The 19,121-nt window shown below is 34.4% G+C and overlaps 4 protein-coding genes across 6 annotated transcripts in view; 3 read left to right on the top strand and 1 right to left on the bottom strand.

The window, feature by feature from the left end:
• The first annotated feature begins 1,105 nt into the window (after positions 1-1,105).
• On the top strand, positions 1,106-9,807 carry LOC124631966 (molybdenum cofactor sulfurase). Of its 3 annotated transcripts, none has more exons than XM_047166616.1 (7): positions 1,106-1,192; positions 4,156-4,251; positions 4,975-5,809; positions 6,083-6,377; positions 7,521-8,169; positions 8,247-8,680; positions 8,927-9,807. In XM_047166616.1, the coding sequence occupies exons 2-7, from the start codon at positions 4,179-4,181 to the stop codon at positions 9,146-9,148; spliced, it is 2,508 nt and encodes an 835-aa protein (XP_047022572.1). In that variant the 5' UTR covers positions 1,106-1,192; positions 4,156-4,178; the 3' UTR covers positions 9,149-9,807. The 3 variants fall into 3 exon arrangements, with proteins under 3 accessions (XP_047022572.1, XP_047022570.1, XP_047022571.1); XM_047166615.1 differs by lacking the exon at positions 1,106-1,192 and adding an exon at positions 3,915-3,994; XM_047166614.1 differs by lacking the exon at positions 1,106-1,192 and having other exon boundaries at positions 3,896-4,251.
• An 894-nt stretch (positions 9,808-10,701) lies between these two features.
• Positions 10,702-11,753, bottom strand: LOC124631967 (migration and invasion enhancer 1). Its single transcript, XM_047166617.1, has 3 exons — positions 11,544-11,753; positions 11,057-11,154; positions 10,702-10,931 (listed from the first exon to the last, which is right to left on the bottom strand). Exons 1-3 carry the CDS (start codon positions 11,615-11,617, stop codon positions 10,768-10,770), a joined length of 336 nt encoding a protein of 111 aa, XP_047022573.1. The 5' UTR covers positions 11,618-11,753; the 3' UTR covers positions 10,702-10,767.
• A 646-nt stretch (positions 11,754-12,399) lies between these two features.
• LOC124632106 (ras-related protein Rab-27A) lies at positions 12,400-15,969 on the top strand. The gene is made up of 5 exons (XM_047166775.1): positions 12,400-12,748; positions 12,937-13,004; positions 13,092-13,206; positions 13,318-13,514; positions 13,787-15,969. Exons 1-5 carry the CDS (start codon positions 12,605-12,607, stop codon positions 13,890-13,892), a joined length of 630 nt encoding a protein of 209 aa, XP_047022731.1. The 5' UTR covers positions 12,400-12,604; the 3' UTR covers positions 13,893-15,969.
• A 1,411-nt stretch (positions 15,970-17,380) lies between these two features.
• LOC124631675 (vinexin) overlaps positions 17,381-19,121 on the top strand; it is a 184,541-nt gene continuing 182,800 nt past the window's right edge. The window contains exon 1 of the mRNA XM_047166191.1: positions 17,381-17,852. The gene's annotated coding sequence lies outside the window, so the exon portion shown is untranslated. The remainder of the gene's footprint in view (positions 17,853-19,121) is intronic.

Genomic DNA, 19,121 nt, shown 5'->3' with positions numbered 1-19,121 from the left:
ACTTCTACAATGATTATGCCTATAATTATCAGGTAATGTTCCTTAAGGGAGTTATGGGAATGGAGTATCGCCTTTTTCTACGAAGAGATGATGAGTGGTGTGTTTGATTCGCTTCCATAGTAAAACTAGTAACTATTATAGTAATCTGTGGTAAAACGGTCAAGCTCAATATGAAATTTGGAATCGTAACCTTTAGGAAATAGGGAAGTAAAGTATAGGTAACAATGGTATTTTTTATTTATTTTAAGAAAGCATCTGCGAATGAATCCGCGAGCCTATCGAATTAATTCCTATTGTGTTTGGGAGGTTTGACGGGCATTGTGAAACTGGTCAGTCCGTGCCTAATAGTTTCGTTTTGAGTATCTTACTGAACGCGTATTTGATTAATTTGGAAAAGATCGTCGCCAAAATAAGGGTAACTGGGGTCTTTGGATACAATTTCATCTGATTGATGGCAATAGGCTCGCCCCTACTGCTAACCAGCAAAAAAATATGACCAATTTGTGCACTGCTTATCCGTTTGAGGAAAATACGAGTCACATCATGATGGAGGTATTTTGGGCAATTCTTAAAAGAATTCAAGTGACCTCTTGTATTGGGAACATTAAACTTTATCTCTTTTCAATGTTGTTTAGTTTATTTAACGGAATACTATCCTATGTAAAAGTCAAGGCTATTGGAGAAACACCCAAAGATATTCAAATAAGTACCTAGCTGTTTTATTTATATCTTGTGTTAGCTAATTAATTCATTGATAACACTTATGTTTCAAAGTATGCCCATAAAATAAACATTTGTGTCTATCACATTAATTAATATTTCGATAGACATTAAGTCACGTGCACCACAATGAAAGCCCGTGTTGGTATTAGGCCTAAAACGATGATGAATCAACATTCGCAAAATCCTTTATGAAATGGTTATTATCATAATATTGAGTAATCATTTCGTCATATTTGTAAACAAAGGGGTGCATGCACGCACTGACATAACCATCATTCAGAGATAGAACTCGAGAACGCCGCTAGCTCGGCATTTTTTTCTTTATAACTCTATTGTTTGTGCATTTTTCTATGAATGGAGAAAAAAACAATGGTATCATATCAAAGAAGGCTATAATACGAGGTGACCGCGGTGTCTGAACTCATTTGTCACACGAGCAAAATGAGATCAACCAAGGGTCGAACTTAAGGTTAGTGAACATTTCCTTAGTTTTCCTCTATTTGTCTTCCTTGGCCTTTTTCTTAAGTCAAGGGTTATGATGTGAATAAATTATAAACAGGTATCACGTCTTGTAAGTTTACTAAAAGGTTGTGTTGGTAATAAAAACAATCATAAATAACTAGTGCCGGTATTTAAAGTGTTTTGTGAAAACTTACCTATCATCAGTCCTAGGTTTTTCTTAGTTAAAGTTAAAGTGGATTGTTTTACCTATTACATTGTTATCAATATGCTGCCAACTGACCCTGTGCCTGGGTAACAATTAACGATATCAATTGGTGAGTTTAATTAATAAGTACCTAGGTACCAATAACAGCTTCGTGGGGCAACCTGTGTTTTTTTTTTAATTTTATTTAATAGCTAAAGATAAAGGTTCCTAATACCTTAGTGTAATGTGCTATTCAATCACGATCTATTAATTACCAGACACTAGAACATTAATGCGTGAAATTGACGTGACGCGGAGCGTAAAGTTACGGTTATTATTCGAATCAACCTACTTTCCATGCTAAAGCCTAATTCTCGAAACTTCTTCACAGCCAAAGTTGTCGCCTGTCAGAGCGTCCTCTAGAAAAAGTGCAAAGCAGTAAAGCGAATGTCCTCTGTCATGGCCGTCAATTCACTTAGGGGAAGTCGATCATGCCCCGCTTGATACTAAAAGCTACTAAAAGCCCTCCATAAAAGCAATAATTAAATTGGTGTAACTCAATTTAGTAAGGCGATGCTGTCGAAGGTGAACCTACCTATGTATGCGAACCTCTTTTGTGCAATAGACTTAAACTATTTAGTGCCTGTGCCGTGTTCTATTTTTTACCTTTGAGGCCGCTTCTTGGAGATTGCTCAGAGCTTTTTGATATTTTTATGAAGAACTAAAATTATTAATTTTAGGTTTCAATATTGCATCTATTTGGCCCTTAATAAATATTTAATTACTTTTTTACTTATTTAATTTTTTTACATTGATATAAGCAATCCCAACAAAACGTAAAAACGTTATTTTTTCGGACATCAAATCTTCGCGACTGGTAACGCCATCTCACGAAATTAAGTAAAACTGTAGAAAGGAACTCCACGGTTTAGTTAGTTTTAGAAACGTGATTATGACCCAATTCATAGTAGGGATATATTAATTTTAGCATTTTAAGCCTAAGCTTTATAACTCGTAGTTGGCAGCCAAAAGGAGGACTGAGGGAAAGCCTGCTTTCACTCCTATTATATACTACTCCCTGATTATATCCTTAGTAATTCCTTATGTGCTCCCTTTATACCGACCCTTATTTACGGTTTCTATATAATATCCTTCCTTATGTAGGATGTCTTTATGTTCTTTCTTGTGTAGGTAGGTATACTCATTAGGTACTCGCTTTCGTCCATCTTTATGTACTTCTCTATATAGGTACTCTCGTGTGGTTCTTATGCTACCTATCTTCTTTTCTTATTTACTACCGCTATTTGCTCCCTTCAATACTTTCTTATACAATCATGATTAAGTATATACTTACCTTAATCATTTTATTAGAAACACATTGTATTCTAAAAAGGGAATAGAACATTTAAATAAAACTACTTTTACGGACTTTATCGCGGTTATATTAATATTATTTAATCCCGACGTTTCGGATCCTTTACAGCATCCATGGTCACGGGCAGACTAAGGTGTTGGTCGTCTTGATATATTAGTTACAAACAGCTACCCTACATTTTGTTGATTATTATTGACAATCCGATTCACGCAAAACGAGCTCACTGTATCCTTAGGTCGAGCAGTTGTAGGCTTGGATTTTGATTTAATAGTTTCTATGATGGGATTCCAAGCAGGTGGTATGCACCAGCCATCTTCTCTATTGAAATTTGGATGTTTTTTTAATTTCAATAGCCTCGCGAATCATCCTAGGTAGGAATCGGTTTTCTTTTGCAAGGACTTGTGGTTTCTGACTGTGTTCACAAACTGCTGACTGTCTGGAACGGCGGTGTTTGACATCGGCGATGTGTTCTTTTACGCGGGTCCCTATGCTTCTTTTAGTTTGGCCTATGTAAGAGAGACCACAATCACATTCAAGCTTGTATATATCCGCATCTTGTAGAGGTATGTGACACTTGACAGGTGGTAAGAATTGACTGATCTTCTTCAGCGGCTTGAAGTAGGTTTTGATTGAAGCTCGCTTCAAGATGTAGCCAATCTTGTCTGTGACTCCTCTTATGTATGGAAGAACAGCAGGTAGACGCTCAACTGTGGCTGGTTTCACGCGGGTTCTGCAACGAGGGCGCGGTACTCGCCCTCGTCGATAAAAACAAAAGTCGGTAAAGGATCCGAAACGTCGGGATTAAATAATATTAATATAACCGCGATAAAATCCGTAAAAGTAGTTTTATTTAAATGTCTAATATTCGCGTAAGTGTCAGAAATCAATAAGGGAATAGAAGAAGAACACAAAACACTGAAAGCAATAACACAAATTCGTGATTATTATAAATATTTAAAGTAATTTGATCTCGAGTTTATAAAATATTCAAGACATTTTACACAATATTTTATAAACCACCATGAGAATTTAGATCATGTTTCGGAACTAAACTCCTTTCATAATCTGTGGTAAAAAGTTTTACATCTGTCAACCAGACAGTTGGACAGCTGACTGTCATCTTGACTTTCGTCTGGCCGTCAGTCAGTTGACCATTTATTTTTATAATGAGTGTAGTGTGTTTTTGTGCTCATTATTTTGCAGATAATAGCATATTATTACGAACTGTTGTTATATTACTCGCGCACAAGGTTATATGAAATTCATGCGATTATTTACTTAGTTTCATCGCTACAAACGGAGTGTATTCATTTAGTTTTAAATAAAAATAACGCGGTGCAAAAGTCGTGAGTTCGTAAACTTTTTTATTACTGTTGAGAAGTTTTCTTATCAGGGTATTTAATTATGTCAGGTTCCTATGAAGAGCCACCCGAGATGAACACATTGAGTCAGGTCATCGATCATGAACATATGGTCAAAATAACTTCGAATTTCTCAAGGTTGGGAGGTAAGTGGATTCTGATTTCTATTAATTAATTAAGTGGTGCAAAAATCAAGAAAAGGATACTTAAATATTAAAATTGTCATATAAGTATGTAGTTGTGTATTGCATAATTATGTATGTAGGAGAAAGTGCAAAAATTGAGTCAGCACAAGTGTAAAAGTATAAAACTTTTTGCATCCCCATTTTTTGAATGTTTTATGTGATAAACACACTGTGTACAAGACCCCTAAACTATTACTGTCAATTAGAATATTTTTTTGTAGCTGTAAGTGTAATGGCAGTTGTTTACATAAAAATAAACTTTTATCTATTCCCACTTTTGACCTATATCTCTAAGACATTATATATTTCTCTAAGATGACCCACTGACGAAAACATTGTCCAGAAGTTTCTATTAAATGTGTTGGTAAATGCCAAAATTTCAGTATACAAATAAATATTTTATAATATTAAGTTTTTTTACTAACATATTTAATAACAGAGGTAACTAACTTAATTAACATAATACAATACCTAAGTACTTTGCAAATACTGGTAATTACACTGAATAAGATTTCTATAGCCTTCATAAATTGTTTCCTCGCCTCATATTAACTTTTAATAAAAAGTCTTGCTACTTATATAGTATATTTCAGCTGTGCACATACTTATTGAATTAATAAACAATATTAATTCATGTAATGAAGTAAAACAATAAATACCATATAATTATCTTTTGTGTTACAGACAGATGTTACTTGGAAAACGCTGGAGCCACATTATATCCGGAATGTTTAATGCCTATTATACATGAAGATCTTATGAGCAATGTCTATATGAATCCTCACTCTGACAAATATACCAAAGACTGCGTTGAACAGATCCGAAGTAATATCCTCAAGCATTTCAACACTGATCCGTCTACCTACACTGTTGTATTCACAGCGGGAACCACTTCTGCATTAAAACTAGTTGTTGAATCGTTCCAATTTGCTACAGAAGATGCCATTGATGGTAAAAACTGGGGATCATATTTATACTTGAGAGACAACCACACATCAGTGCTTGGACTTAGAGAAATTGCAGCTGATAAAAATGCTGATATTGTACATATATCTCATGAAGATTTCTTATTAGCAGTTAAGAATTATAATAAGCAACGTTTGATAAAAAACAATAAGTTTTCAAGCAGTAGTAATGCCAACACATTGCTGGTATATCCTGCTCAGAGTAATTTTAATGGCTTTAAGTACCCTATAGACTGTATGGATAGTATAAGAAATGGTTGTCTGAATAGCCATTTGAGAAAACAATTGGTAACAATTAATAATAGCTGGTACATTCTACTTGATGCAGCTTCTTATGTGTCAACAAGTAGACTAGATCTGTCTAAAATACAACCAGACTTTGTGTGTATGTCGTTTTACAAGATATTCGGATACCCAACTGGATTGGGGGCAGTCTTAATTAAGAATAGTAGTAGCCACGTGCTTTGCCAAAAGAAATATTTTGGAGGCGGTACAGTTGATTTTGTCTTAAGTACAGAAGATGTTCATGTGAAAAGAAAAGACTTATATGAAAGGTATTGGCCAAAAATCTTCCTTAATGTTATTCATGCTTTGCTTAATATGCTATGCCACACATTAAGTATTAAATTATTTATGCTAGAACACATCTCTTTTTTTTCAACGCTCAAAGCGATGATGCATAGCATATTCAAAGCAAACATAAAAACACTTGATCACTTATTTTTGAATATTGATAACTACTTAAGTTGAAATACAGTAAAATATTCAAATAACTGTGATGGATACAGCTGTATAAAATTTTAATTGAAATATTATTTTTCTTTCAGGTTAGAGGACGGGACCATACCGTTTCTATCAGTACTAGCTTTAAAACATTGTTTTGATACAATGAACCAATTGATACCTAAAATAATAAACGACGACTTAATGGAGACTATATCACACCACACATTTTACCTAGCTAAAGACCTTTATTATCAACTGCATGAGTTAAGGCATGCAAATGGCAACAAGGCTGCAATAACATATTTGGATTCAGACTTTAGTGATATAAAGAAACAAGGTGGAATTGTTACATTTAATCTATTAAGGGACGATGGATCGTATATTGGATTTGTGGAGGTAAGAACTGATTTAAATCCAAAAAATCTGTAAACAGAAAAATGTATCTGTAACGTCTGTAACTATGTACCTAGGTGTAATATTCTTCCAGCTGACCCTGTACTTTAAAAAAGGGTTTTGAGTCTTCGATTGGAAGTAATTTTTTAGTTTTTTATGTTGATACTTAAACGAATTTATCGCTATTGGTTTAGGTCAAGTTAATATTTGAACCTCGTACAGAACTAGTTATGCACTGGTAATCTCACTTGAAGTGGACCTATAAACTGAAAGCTAGATACGGTTTTCGCTTTGGCAGTCCAAAAGTTCGCACATGTGGGTTTAACACCTCTTTTGGACTTAAACAAGACTTCGCAGTGACTCCGAAATTTCCGTGACGACAAAAAGTTTGGCAATAACTATAGGTGCCTAGCCTAGTTGTGTTTTACGATCATTTCTGTTCAGCGTCTGCACTGCGTCATACGCTATTCTAAACGCATACCTAGTATTTTTCTAGCTTTTACTGTTTTCTAGCGTAGGCAATTGGGCATACCATATCCAACCTTCCCCAGAAAACCGACGTTTTATTCGACCTTCCAGGTGTTCCACTAAGCATTATAGCTTAGTGGTGTTTTCTGTTTCCAAATATCTCCTGAACCTTAAACTTTATAAGAATTTACACATCATGTCCATATCTTTAATAGAAATACAGCATTTTCTAAAAACAATGTCTTCAGAAATTGTGTTCCAATCTACACACTACATCTACCTACAGTTTCATGGTCCATTATGATCTATTGAATCTTGTAAACAACTGGATGACGAAAGATTGTTAAGTGACCGCCTTATCATTATTATTTGTGACGCAGTTTTCGCTTTATGCCGAGGTTCCAGGCTAGTGTTACCCGCAAACAGTGATGGATTAATAATATTTATCAACCGCGTTGATCATTTATCGTTATTTATAATGTGATTGACAAATATACCAAATATGATAGATACGTATATGTACCACACGCACAGAAACAATAGAAACAACGACGTATCTACAGTTATGTAATTTTTATCTTTCTCATATCGTATTCTCTTTTAATAATATTTACTTAAGGATTATGATGTGCCCACAAAAGATAACGTTATTCAGAAACCGAAATTGTATGTTTTCAGTTTCAACACATGGCGGATCTATTTAACATAAGTGTTCGGACAGGATGCTTCTGCAATTCAGGATCATGTCAGCGACATTTAGGGGCGACCAACAAAGAATTGAAAGAAATATTCAAATCCGGACACGTTTGCGGTGATGAAATAGATCTCATTAATGGAAGACCGACAGGAGCCATAAGAGCATCATTCGGATATTTCAACACTTTCAATGACGTCGACAAACTAGTCAGTATGATATGCCGATGCTTCGTTAAAACGAGAATGAAACCAAGAAGACGTAATACAAACAATAATACCCATAAAACTTTACTGGAAGCATTGAAATCTCACAAAATATACAACGGCATATCACATTCGCCGAGCATAGTAAGCCAACAGGATTTCTATTACCATGAACTTGAAGATGTAACACAGAACATAGAAACCACTATTACAATCAAAGAAGCTGCGGTATTTCCTATTAAATCATGTGGTGCATTCAAAATAAGGACTTCCTGGAGAATTGGACCCAAAGGCTTTGAATATGACAGAGAATGGATGATTGTTAAAGATAATGGCGTATGTCTGACACAAAAACAAAATCCTAGAATGTGTATGATAAAACCGAGAATAGATCTGCATAGAAGAACAATGACGTTACACTTTGAAGGTAAGGAATGCTCTTGAGGGGTAATTGTGAGAAAAGCTTGCTTACACACAGCTAATATACGGTGTTATTTTTTTCAGGTAAGCACCCAATAACGATGCCTTTAGATATAACTACTGACAACAAACTCAAAAACTCGTCACTCTGTCACAGCAAAGTTTGTACGGATACAATAAAGGGGCACGACTGTGGAGATGAGGTAGCTGACTGGATATCAGAAGCTTTAGAAGTATCTTACTTACGACTTATCAGACAGTCAAGTGAGGACAACAGAGTTCTGAAAAAGCAAACGGAGGGAGAGAAAAAACTGCTATCATTAAGTAATCAAGCCCAATTTCTTCTAATAAACAAAGCTACAGTGCGATGGTTACGGAAAAAGATCGCCGATCCTCTTTTTACGGACGATATTGAAAGTTTAACGGACCGTTTTAGAGGAAACCTTATTATTGAAATGGATGAAGAACTAGCCGAACGAGATTGGCACAGGGTCATCATTGGGAATCAAGAGTTCAAGGTAAATAAAACTTACAACTAATGTTAAGAATATTGTAAACAAACATAGATGTCTAATAATAGTTCTTATTTTCGATCTTCGAACTTCGAAGCCATTAGAAAATAAATACAATTGAATTCGAGAAAATATCCTTGCAAAGTTGAATCCTTCATGCACGCACAAAACAATTTCTTCTTTCTGTCTTTTAACAAACCACCTACAAATGGGAACTCGAATTAAATCATGTTTGTGTGTATATTTTTTCAGGTTGAAGGCCAGTGTCCTAGATGCCAGATGGTATGCATAGACCAGCAAACTGGTGAAAAAACCGTAGAACCTCTAAGAACAATATCCGAACAGTTCGCAGGAAAACTGCGGTTCGGTATTTATTTAACTTATTTAGGAGCAGCCGACGGTTCCAAAGACCGTCTTCTCAAAATACATTCGCCTGTGAAACCAATCATCAATGATGATGATATAAGTAGATGAAATATTTAGGTAATTGTGTGGTTACATCGTATTTTAATTTAAGAAAAATATATTTTCTTATTTGGGGTAGAAGTAAGGTGGTTGGGTACATCTAATTGGGTTTAAGATTAAGTATAGTAGATACTGTGAAATATGGGATGTATATCAGTGATATATTCTTTTAAATCTTATCTTCTGGGGCTATGATCCGTATCTCATCAAGTAGTCATTATTTGAGGGTAATTTTGATTGAATTGAATACTTGCCCATGCTATGCTTCCGTAGACATATGCGAATTGACATTTGTTATTTAAATTCCAAAAAAGACATCTAGAATAATAATAAACAAACATTGATTTTAATTTGGATATTACTTGATATTTTGTCATGCCCCAGTGATATTAATAAATCGTTTAACATCCCACTGCATCTGACCCTTAAATATATTTTTATAAACGTACATACAAGAGCAATGCAATATTTGTCATGACAATATAAGACCTTCATGAGATATGGACCTGTCCTACACCATTAACACATTATCTCTTACTTTTATTGTACATTTTATACATAAAATGAAATATTGTATATTATGTTTATTTTTTAATGTATGTAATAATGAGAGCAGAATTTACGGCTGTGATTTATTGAAATCGAATAAAATACAAAATTTATTTTTATTATAGTTCGGCCATTCAGAGAATGCGTTCCTGACACGTCGCGATTGAACTGACGACGTAACTTTGCAATGGCGTTGCAGTTACGATAAAAATATTTTTGCTGGTTGTTTACCGTTTTAACAATTGAGGAGCATTAAAACAACATTATTATATCAATAATCAATGAATGTAGTTACGTCGTCAGTTCAATCGCGACGTGTCAGGAACGCATTCTCTGAATGGCCGAACTATAAGTAAATTTATATAAAATGTAGCTTTATTTATTTAAGATTAAAGGTACACTATGAGCCATAGAGACATAGAATTATGGATGCGAAGTGAATTTACCAATTATAAACTTTGTTTTTAATTAGGTATATAGGTACAAATGCTGCCTTTTATATTTGGAAAGATTATATACGTAAAAAGAGATCAAATAAAGTTTTTTACGATTTTTAAGCTTCCTTAAACGTGAGCCGCATACCTTGCCTTTAAGCATACTATTATTATAAATGAATGTTTATCGCCATTTAAAGTTTATCCTATTTACATATAGTATTTACACATTATTGGGTTGTTTTAGCTATATTATATATTTTCTTGTATAAATAGGCACCTCTGTATTGTGAGGCTGATAATTGTTTAATTTGTAAATATACAGTAAGATTCTATTACAACCATAGAGGTCCTCTGAAGAACTGTTATAAATTATTTTGAGATTGGTATATTTGTTAATTCCTGCCTGGCGCAACCTACATTCCATTGGAAATTATATTTCATGTTATTATGTAAGTTACGCAGAGATCTCTATGGTAAAATGAGCCAAAAAGAAACTGCTTTTGTAAAATAATTAGGAAATTTTTAAATATTATCTCAGACAATAATATATATTTCCTTTAGAAATAAAACTAAATATTTTCTCATTTACGTTTATTATTCTATGACTAGTTTATATTACAGTTGTTTTGATTTTAATATATTCTATGAAATTACACAGTTGATTGGTTGTTGTCCTTTGATTAACCTAGGTTCTTCCCCGAGTGATACATTATTGACCACTTCAGCAACCTCGTCAAAGTCAGGTAGTGCCATCGTCTGTAGTTTTGAATATATTAATTTATCATTTACTTGAACTTCAAATGAACCTGTAATAAAAACATTTTTTTTCTGCAAATCCTTTAACAGTATAATTAGTATCTTCTCTAAACACATTAACTTCAGAAATATAAAATATTAAAATACATAGTGTAATTTTTAAAACAATACCTACCTTGCCGTCCACGCAAACAATTCACGATTGCATTAGGAGTCATTTTATTAATAGTTTGTCTGAGTGCTAGACAATGACCACCATAATCACAGACACCACTGGAAAATGTAAAGCATTCAGTTTAACCGAATAATAAACCCATTACCTATATGAAATGCAAACATTTGTTTTTAATGTTTAAAATGTTGTTTGATAAGTATAAACATATCCAAATGGCCTGATATTTGAAATTTCTTTACATGGATTTTTATGATTCCGTTGAGATTTAGCAGTAAACACAGGGGCACATTTTCTGAGCTACCAAAAGCACAGGATCATTTAAAAAAATTACAGCAAACCTAACCTCTTCTCTACACATGTTTTTTTTTTTAGTATTAAAAACTACAGATGTGTTTGAGTAGCTGTCTAATCAAAATCAATTCTAGTCTCTAATTCTAAATCATAATAAAAGCATTTGATATAAGTTTAGATTATAAAAATACGATACCAGTATTCCACTTTTACTTTGGGATTACTTGGTTTCACGTTGGTATGAGTTTCATCCATTTCATTATCCGCCATAGTAAAGTTTGATTAGTGACTCTTTCTCATGTTAAACAAGAATTTGAATGAAATTTTGATTTGAAGATAATTAGATCTTGAAATGAATCCACTTGTTGGTAAACTTAGAACAGCTGATTGATTTGATGGATTTGTAAATGTTGCCAACAAATAATCCAAGATTCCAAGCAATGGTCAAGCAAGATGAACATTAATTTTGGTTAAAAAAAGAAAGTAGGGGTTTTGAAATCTACAAAATAAATGGCGTTACGCAGATGTGGCCAACGTTTTAATGGCATTTTATACAAATGGCATTATTAATAGCATTAAACGCTAAGCGATAACTCGGGTGTCGGTTTTTTGGACACATCAAAGGGTTTTAGTGCGTAGCTTAGAGCGCTAAGTGATGTTGGCTACATTAATGCCATCTCATTGCACGCATGCAAGGACGAGTGTAGATACTTTGTTTAAGCGGTAACTGCATTTTACGAGCACGATAATGGAATGGTCAAATGAGAAAGCTTTAGTTTTTAGAATTATTTTGTGTGCCTAAGTTTAACCTCTTTAATGTGTGTTTGTTAACGCGTTACTTCATGAGGGATTAACTCTTGCGGCATTGTAACCTAAGTGTAGCCAACACGCATTTTTAATGCAATAAGTAACGTGCAGTTGGCCATTGACATTAACGTTAACGCTAACGCAGGTGGAGCAGGAGCATTAGAGAGAATATCAGAAGCAGCAGCCTGGCAGCCCCGTTGTTATCAGTCAAATGCCAATTATGTCAATTGTCATAGTCAAACTGACATTTCAGTAATCGATCGATTGTTAATGTTTTTTCATTCTAATTTACTTTGTGTATTGTGTGTACAGGTAAAAGTATACAAATGATTGTATTAAGATAAAAAAAAGTTTGTGCAAATCACTCAACAAGTCCAAGCAATCACGCATGGGAGGTTGTATACTAATGCACAATTTCTGGAATTTAAAAGTTGCACTCCCATTAACAATATGGACTACGATTATCTTATTAAACTTCTTTGTGTTGGGGACTCTGGGGTCGGTAAAACAAGCTTCCTCTACAAGTATACTGACGGCGTTTTCCATACACAGTTCATTTCCACAGTGGGCATTGACTTCAGGGAGAAAAGTGTGGTAAGTTCATAATTGTCCTTTCATATTTTATCGCCTATTTAAGTGCCCACTTTATCTCGAATTGATACAGATAAAATTAATTAAAGCGAAGAGGGTTCGTATTGTTATTTAATTAAGTCCTTGAAATTAATATTAATTTAATTAGATTGGATATTGCAATGGTTGAATTTGAATTTTCCATGTTTCAGATTTACCAGCAAAATGGGAGACAGCATCGAATTCACTTACAACTTTGGGATACAGCAGGACAAGAAAGGTAAATAATAGATTTATTCATCTTAAGAAAATTGTATTCCTAATTTAAACTTAATAGATTTATGGATAAAAAAAATGTGCTTTACAGATTTCGCAGCCTGACCACAGCGTTTTATCGCGATGCCATGGGTTTTCTTTTGCTGTTTGATCTCACCAATGAAGCCTCTTTTCTTGAAGTTAGAAATTGGATTGAACAGTTAAAGGTACCTATTAATTTTCCTACTAATTTGTTAAAGCTTTGATTTAATTGAAAATACCTATTATTTATCCTATCAAAATAAAATTAATAACAATGTATTTTGTTCTGATTTCAGACACACAGCCTCTCGGAAGATCCAGACATAGTTCTGTGCGGTCACAAATGTGATCTACAAGAAAAGAGGTTGGTTAACCAGAACCGAGCAAGGGAGTTTGCCAAGAACTACAACCTGCCATATTTAGAGACAAGTGCCAAATCGGGTCAGAATATTGACAGAGCCATCGAGATTTTACTTGACCGCATTATGAATAGGTAAGAACTCATTTATGTACTTATGGTATTTTCAATCAAATTGTGAAAGAGACACAAACATAGGCACATCTGTATTAAAAAAAATATGAGATTGAGAGAGTAGAAGCTGGTAGAACTTTAAGTGCCCCAAACTATCAATGATACCCTTCAATTTTATTGTTCTTTATCTTCTCCAGATTTACCAAGTTGGGTAAAAGTAAATCCCAAAATAGTGTGGATTAGGCACCTCACAAGATTATAATTTTCTTAGTAAGACCCCTGTTTTGTTATAGAATGGAGTCATCAGTAGAGTATGCAATGCTCTGTGCATCAGGCAGACGGCGCCAATCTCTCCAAAAACTACAAGCAAGCAAAGACAAGAAGTTTTGTTCATGCTAAACGTTTTATAATCTGTGATTTGATACTGTCTTATACACTCTACTTACCTTGAAAAAAGTATTGCTATTCTATACAATTTATGAAAAATATTTTTTATTCTTCGCAAAGGTTTTATATTGTAACTTGGAACCAAAAATTATTTATTCCTAAAGGGTCTATGGTTAATGAGACTGATTTTTGTTTTCTAGTTCCTGGCTAAGTATTTGTTTTACATTCCATAAGCCATTACAACTGAATCATAGGTTTAAGTTTAAAATGATATCCTACCTAGTCATGTGCATTTATTGTTATATCTTTACTGTTTTTAGTGTTAATGATCTGATCTGCTAACTTTGTAGTATTTTTATGAGATATTTAATTGTTCAACACGTAATGTTGTTCCATGTTTGAAATATTATTGAGAAACTTGAATACCTTTAGAAAGTTCACTCCATGTCAATAGTGCAAGAGGTTCTAATTTGTTCCTTACGATAAGTGCAGGGTACCTAACCTATCCTAGTCAGATTTATGGTACACAATGGTTTCTTTAAGCAAAAGTCTTCATAGAATTTTCCTGTTATGAAAAATAACTTTCAAAAATTCAATTCCGTTGTTTGTTGCTTAATGGAGATCATACACATTGCAACACTTTGTAAACTCAAAATTAATTTGTAATTCGTCAAATCTGGTGAAAATGTGAAGAAACCAAACAGTAAATATCATACCTGGTACTTACCTAATGTTGTCATAGCGTATACTTATTATATTCACTAGAATAATTATTTAGTTACTAATTTGCTTGTTTTTCGTTATTGAATGTTTTGCACAAGTGTGATATTTTAGTAGCACAAATACTTATACAATGTACCCTAAGCCCACTGAGTTGATATACAAATGTTTTGTAAAAATCTTATGATATTTGATATTCAGGATTTTATTGAGGTACCCTAGTTGTAATGTGTAATCTGAATGAATTGAATTGTTATACAAGTTTACATTTTTAATCATATTGATAATGTAAGTGGACATTTTTGTAAAGGTGTGTTTGGACTAACCCTGTAATAATAGTGGCAATGTGAATGTATCAAGATTCCACCAAAATTGTCCGCGCAAAGGTTGCAGTTTCATTTGCATTTTAGAAATGTAATCGTCGCAGGCAAATTGTTTCTGTTGTCCAGAATAAATATTTGAGCGAATTACAGTGGAATCTCAGCTTTATGAACCGGAATACTATAATAAAATTACCAAAAGCTATAAATTAGCAAAAGATTCTAGTGTTAGTCCAAACACACCTATCGTATTTTTAAAATAGACTTGATAACGAAGTATTTTACGTAGGAACCTATTTGACGAAGTCACGATATCTTAAAGTAGCGACCCAATGACGCTTCTGTCCCCCCTAGTATTAATGAGGAAGAGTCCGTTTGTCGTTAATAATCATACCAGAATTATCCTCATAAAAAATAAGTATTATAACGTAAAACATGCCCGTATGAAACGCACACAATTAAAGGCCCAGCTTCCACTAAAGCTTAGCGAAGCGAACTACTTTTTATACGATTGATAGGATATCTTCGCTCAAGGATACTTATTTGGCGGAGGCGCAGTGTTTAGACAACGAAATTCTATTGGTTGTTTAAAAACTTATCCGCACCGTTACGCTTTGGTGGAGCCTGGGTTTAAATAGTTCTCATATTCATTTTTGTCAATTTAAAATTATAAACGTTTTATTTACGTGCGCTGTTTTATTTACGGGGTTTTATAACTTACTAAATTATACCAATATTAATTAATTAAAAGTCTTGCCATAATCATTAAGTTTATCATAAAGTATTGTAAATTCTAGTAATATCTTATAAAATTCGCTATTAAAAGCGCAAAAATTAAAAACGAAATTTTCGTAATTATTGTGATCGGCTTAAATATTTATTATTATTAAATAATATTTTATAATGTATAATTATTATTAAAAATAATGAGATTTACCCTTGACCAAATCGCGATTTATATACATACCTTATAAAGTGTCAATTTTGTGTACAATTATTGTCTATTTGATGTTTTCTGTGTCATTAAATTAAATAATGATTAAAGTTTATATTTTTGTCTGATTTTCATCACTGCGTTGTGGAAACAAACTTAATGAAATCAATACCTAGACCTAGACTGGAGTCGTAGCATAGTCATTTAGAAAATGGTGGTGTACAATGATTTCAGTCGGTTGTGAACAATTTCTCGTTTCGGGAGCGGCGCCTGCGAATCGTTCAATGAGGGTTTTCGATACTTTTTCTGCCGCCAGGCGGCGCTTCGTATGCGTCAGGTCCAAACAGCTGTCAAATAGTATGGAATTGTAGGGTCCGAACTTATTGTTTATTGAAATTCTGTTATATTGGAAGTGTTATTGATTTTATTATGGACTACGGTCAGAATAAGGTTTCCGAACTAAAAATTGAGATAAGAGAGAGGGTGCAAAAGTCACTGGTACTAAGGAAAAGCTTGTTGAACAATTTGTTAACACAATATGATTTAGTTTTTTTTATTTACTCAACCTCAATAGTAAAACAATAATGCAGTGCTTTAATTATAAAATAAAAAAAAAACACTAAAATCGTTCACTATTCATAGTAAAGATAAGCACTTTGACAGTTACCTGGACCTGACGACTCGGTGCTGCCACCTGGTGGACGCCGTTTTAGAAAACCCTCATTGCGGAGATATAAAAAGTAGGGGCTTAAGGACCTAAGACACATCTGTATCACAGGCTTGGGTATTTGACGAATGTGTAAATAGGGGTGGCCTTTCAATCTTCCCATTTATCTATTATCTTATCATTCAATAAGGGTCAATTCCCACTGAAAGAGCAGCGGCCGGCAGCGGCCGGCAGCGGCCGTAATTGCAAGGGATTGAGCGCGAGCGCGGCGGGCCGCGCGGCGCCGCACCGCGCCGCGCTCTTACATTTTCCGTGCTCTTACGGCCGCTGCCGGCCGCTGCTCTTTCAGTGGGAATTGACCCTTAAACACGTTTCATCATAAAATCTAAATTCGGCACCAATTTAATTAAACGAAAAAAGGATTTGATTTATGAATTCCGCCATGCAATATGTGGATTCATTGTCTTCGAATGTAGCCGCGTTCAACTTTTTTCCAAACAGTTACATTAATCTCAAACCGTACTGAGGGGTCGTGGGTGAGTTCACCAAACTGCGATCATCTGGCCCCCCTGCACGCACGTGATACGTCTGCCTGCAGTATCCACTCAATATCCACACAATTATTAACTTTAAAGTTAGGAAGATAGAGTTCGAAATAGACTGCGCTGTGTTAATAAGCTGCAATACACAGCAACAATGCCTCTCCAAATGAACTCTGTTGTAAGGACATAGTGTCGAGATTGGCCCTTCTGAAGGACGCGACCCCATCACGCAGACGCGGAAGCTCGCTACTACGTCACACTAGCGCTAATCTCGCTCCTACTCAACGTTGTTTTCGTTGTTTCCTCAATACTATACAATCATGTGAACTTTCTTAAAACAATCAAATAAACCTTTATTCATTTTAGTTTCTGTATGTTTTGTGTATCGAGGTTTCCGTGTGGGGCGCGACTTACTCGGGCGTGTGTAGTGTGTAATAGTACAGATTCGCCCGCGGCTAGCTTCATTCCGTTTGGCAGTTTGTTTATGTGTTGGAAGACAACAGATTGGTGCAGCCGGCTTCTCCGAGCTCCGTAATTCGAAGCTCCGTGTGTTTTCAGTAAGACGCGAGTTATCAATGAAGCTCCTTCAATAGTGCCGATCGAAACTTGGACAGTGAACGAAATATCCGCAAAATTGTACGCGGAGTGAATATCCGCGTGATAGTGAAGTGTTGACGTTTTGCTCCATCGAAGCGTTAAACGATACGATAACGATATAAGGAATATTTCAATAGTTAATTATAAATCAACAATTAGATATTTAAGCAGTGACTTTTGGGATCATTTACGGTAAGTTATTATTTTATAATAGCTAACTAATAAGTTTAGTTCCTTTTAGTAAATACTTATACCTAAAACAATAGTAAACTAGATTAAAATATAGGAAACAAGACAACAGTAAATTGGTACCTATAGGCTAAAGATGCAGTGTCGTAAACGTTTTTAATTACTTTTATAACGAACTCTTATTGGATTCTAATTAGGTAGAACCACAGACATTATTTTTATTTTGTATTTATGTGCTGATTTAAAAAATAGTGTAAGTGTAGATAGGAATTAGGCGCTCTACGCTCTACCTATTTAATGGAAAATAGAGTGTAGGACATTTTTTTCTCTTATTGTAGTCGTAGGCTGTGGGACCTCGTAGCAGCTGCTACAAGGCCTACGGGCTTGCTACGACAACGTGAAATGGCGGGGGTTATCAACCCCTCGACGTAGGGGTGTCACTCAATAAATAGTTGGACTACGGTCTCCGATAAACTAGAAATGGTTCGTTTTTGTAAATGTTCGTTCGTGATTAAATGAATTTTGTGAAAGGCACAGGAGAGCAGATTGAAATAAAGAACGGACTTTTTTGGTTTACATTTTCTTAACATTTTATGTTAAGTCTACTTACAACAGCTTTTGTAGTCAAATTATTAACTAGCGCTCAAATGAGAGATATTAGAGCCTTCAACCATTCCTTTATAATCTAAATCTAGTTAGTACCTAGTTCCAATAACATTTAAAATCAATGGAAATATTTCCTTTCAAATTCAATTCGAATAATTAAAACTGTCGCAAATGGGAAAAACAAACCAACGTTACTTACACAAAGTGGTTAAGCGTGAAAACAAATCCGTATGCGGTCAACATTTGTCCTAATGAACGAGTTTGCAATCACAACCCAGATTACTTTCGCACAACACTAAACTAATATTAAAAATTCACCATTTAATCCCGGGAAAGGAGGTTAGCAGCGAGTTTAACTTCTATAATGGGATCGTATTAGGTACAGAGATTTAAAGGATTGAAAATGCGATTGCAGTAGGAAATGTTGAAAATCGGAGAGGAATTAAGATCTTAAGAAGGATTAGGAGCAGTGATTTTATTACAATAGCTTAGCTACAACTTTTTGGCCCTCTTTGCGATAATTCATCTAAGTACCTAATTCATCATTAAGAATATCCATTAATAGGTAATAGGTATTTATCTCTTTTGATCTGGGGACCTACATAAGCGATTATTGGTCAACAGTAGCAGCCAGTGATCACACGCAGCTTTCCAAATGAGAGAACA

This window comes from Helicoverpa zea, chromosome 7, assembly GCF_022581195.2.
Source record: "Helicoverpa zea isolate HzStark_Cry1AcR chromosome 7, ilHelZeax1.1, whole genome shotgun sequence".
In the NCBI taxonomy this organism is placed as follows: Eukaryota; Metazoa; Arthropoda; class Insecta; order Lepidoptera; family Noctuidae; genus Helicoverpa; species Helicoverpa zea.
Note: the sequence above shows the minus strand (reverse complement) of the source record. Positions and strands in the feature narration are given on the sequence as shown.

Bases quoted from the DNA above. Each gene is read 5' to 3' on its own strand.
- LOC124631966 (XM_047166614.1), top strand. From the start codon at position 4,149: ATGTCAGGTTCCTATGAAGAGCCACCCGAGATGAACACATTGAGTCAG. The intron at 6,378-7,520 runs GTAAGAACTGAT...GTATGTTTTCAG, and splicing joins CGTATATTGGATTTGTGGAG to TTTCAACACATGGCGGATCT. The intron at 8,170-8,246 runs GTAAGGAATGCT...TATTTTTTTCAG, and splicing joins AATGACGTTACACTTTGAAG to GTAAGCACCCAATAACGATG.
- LOC124631967 (XM_047166617.1), bottom strand. From the start codon at position 11,617: ATGGCGGATAATGAAATGGATGAAACTCATACCAACGTGAAACCAAGT. The intron at 11,155-11,543 runs GTATCGTATTTT...TACATTTTCCAG, and splicing joins AAAGTAAAAGTGGAATACTG to TGGTGTCTGTGATTATGGTG. The intron at 10,932-11,056 runs GTAGGTATTGTT...TTTTTATTACAG, and splicing joins TTGTTTGCGTGGACGGCAAG to GTTCATTTGAAGTTCAAGTA.
- LOC124632106 (XM_047166775.1), top strand. From the start codon at position 12,605: ATGGACTACGATTATCTTATTAAACTTCTTTGTGTTGGGGACTCTGGG. The intron at 13,207-13,317 runs GTACCTATTAAT...TTCTGATTTCAG, and splicing joins ATTGGATTGAACAGTTAAAG to ACACACAGCCTCTCGGAAGA. The intron at 13,515-13,786 runs GTAAGAACTCAT...GTTTTGTTATAG, and splicing joins CTTGACCGCATTATGAATAG to AATGGAGTCATCAGTAGAGT.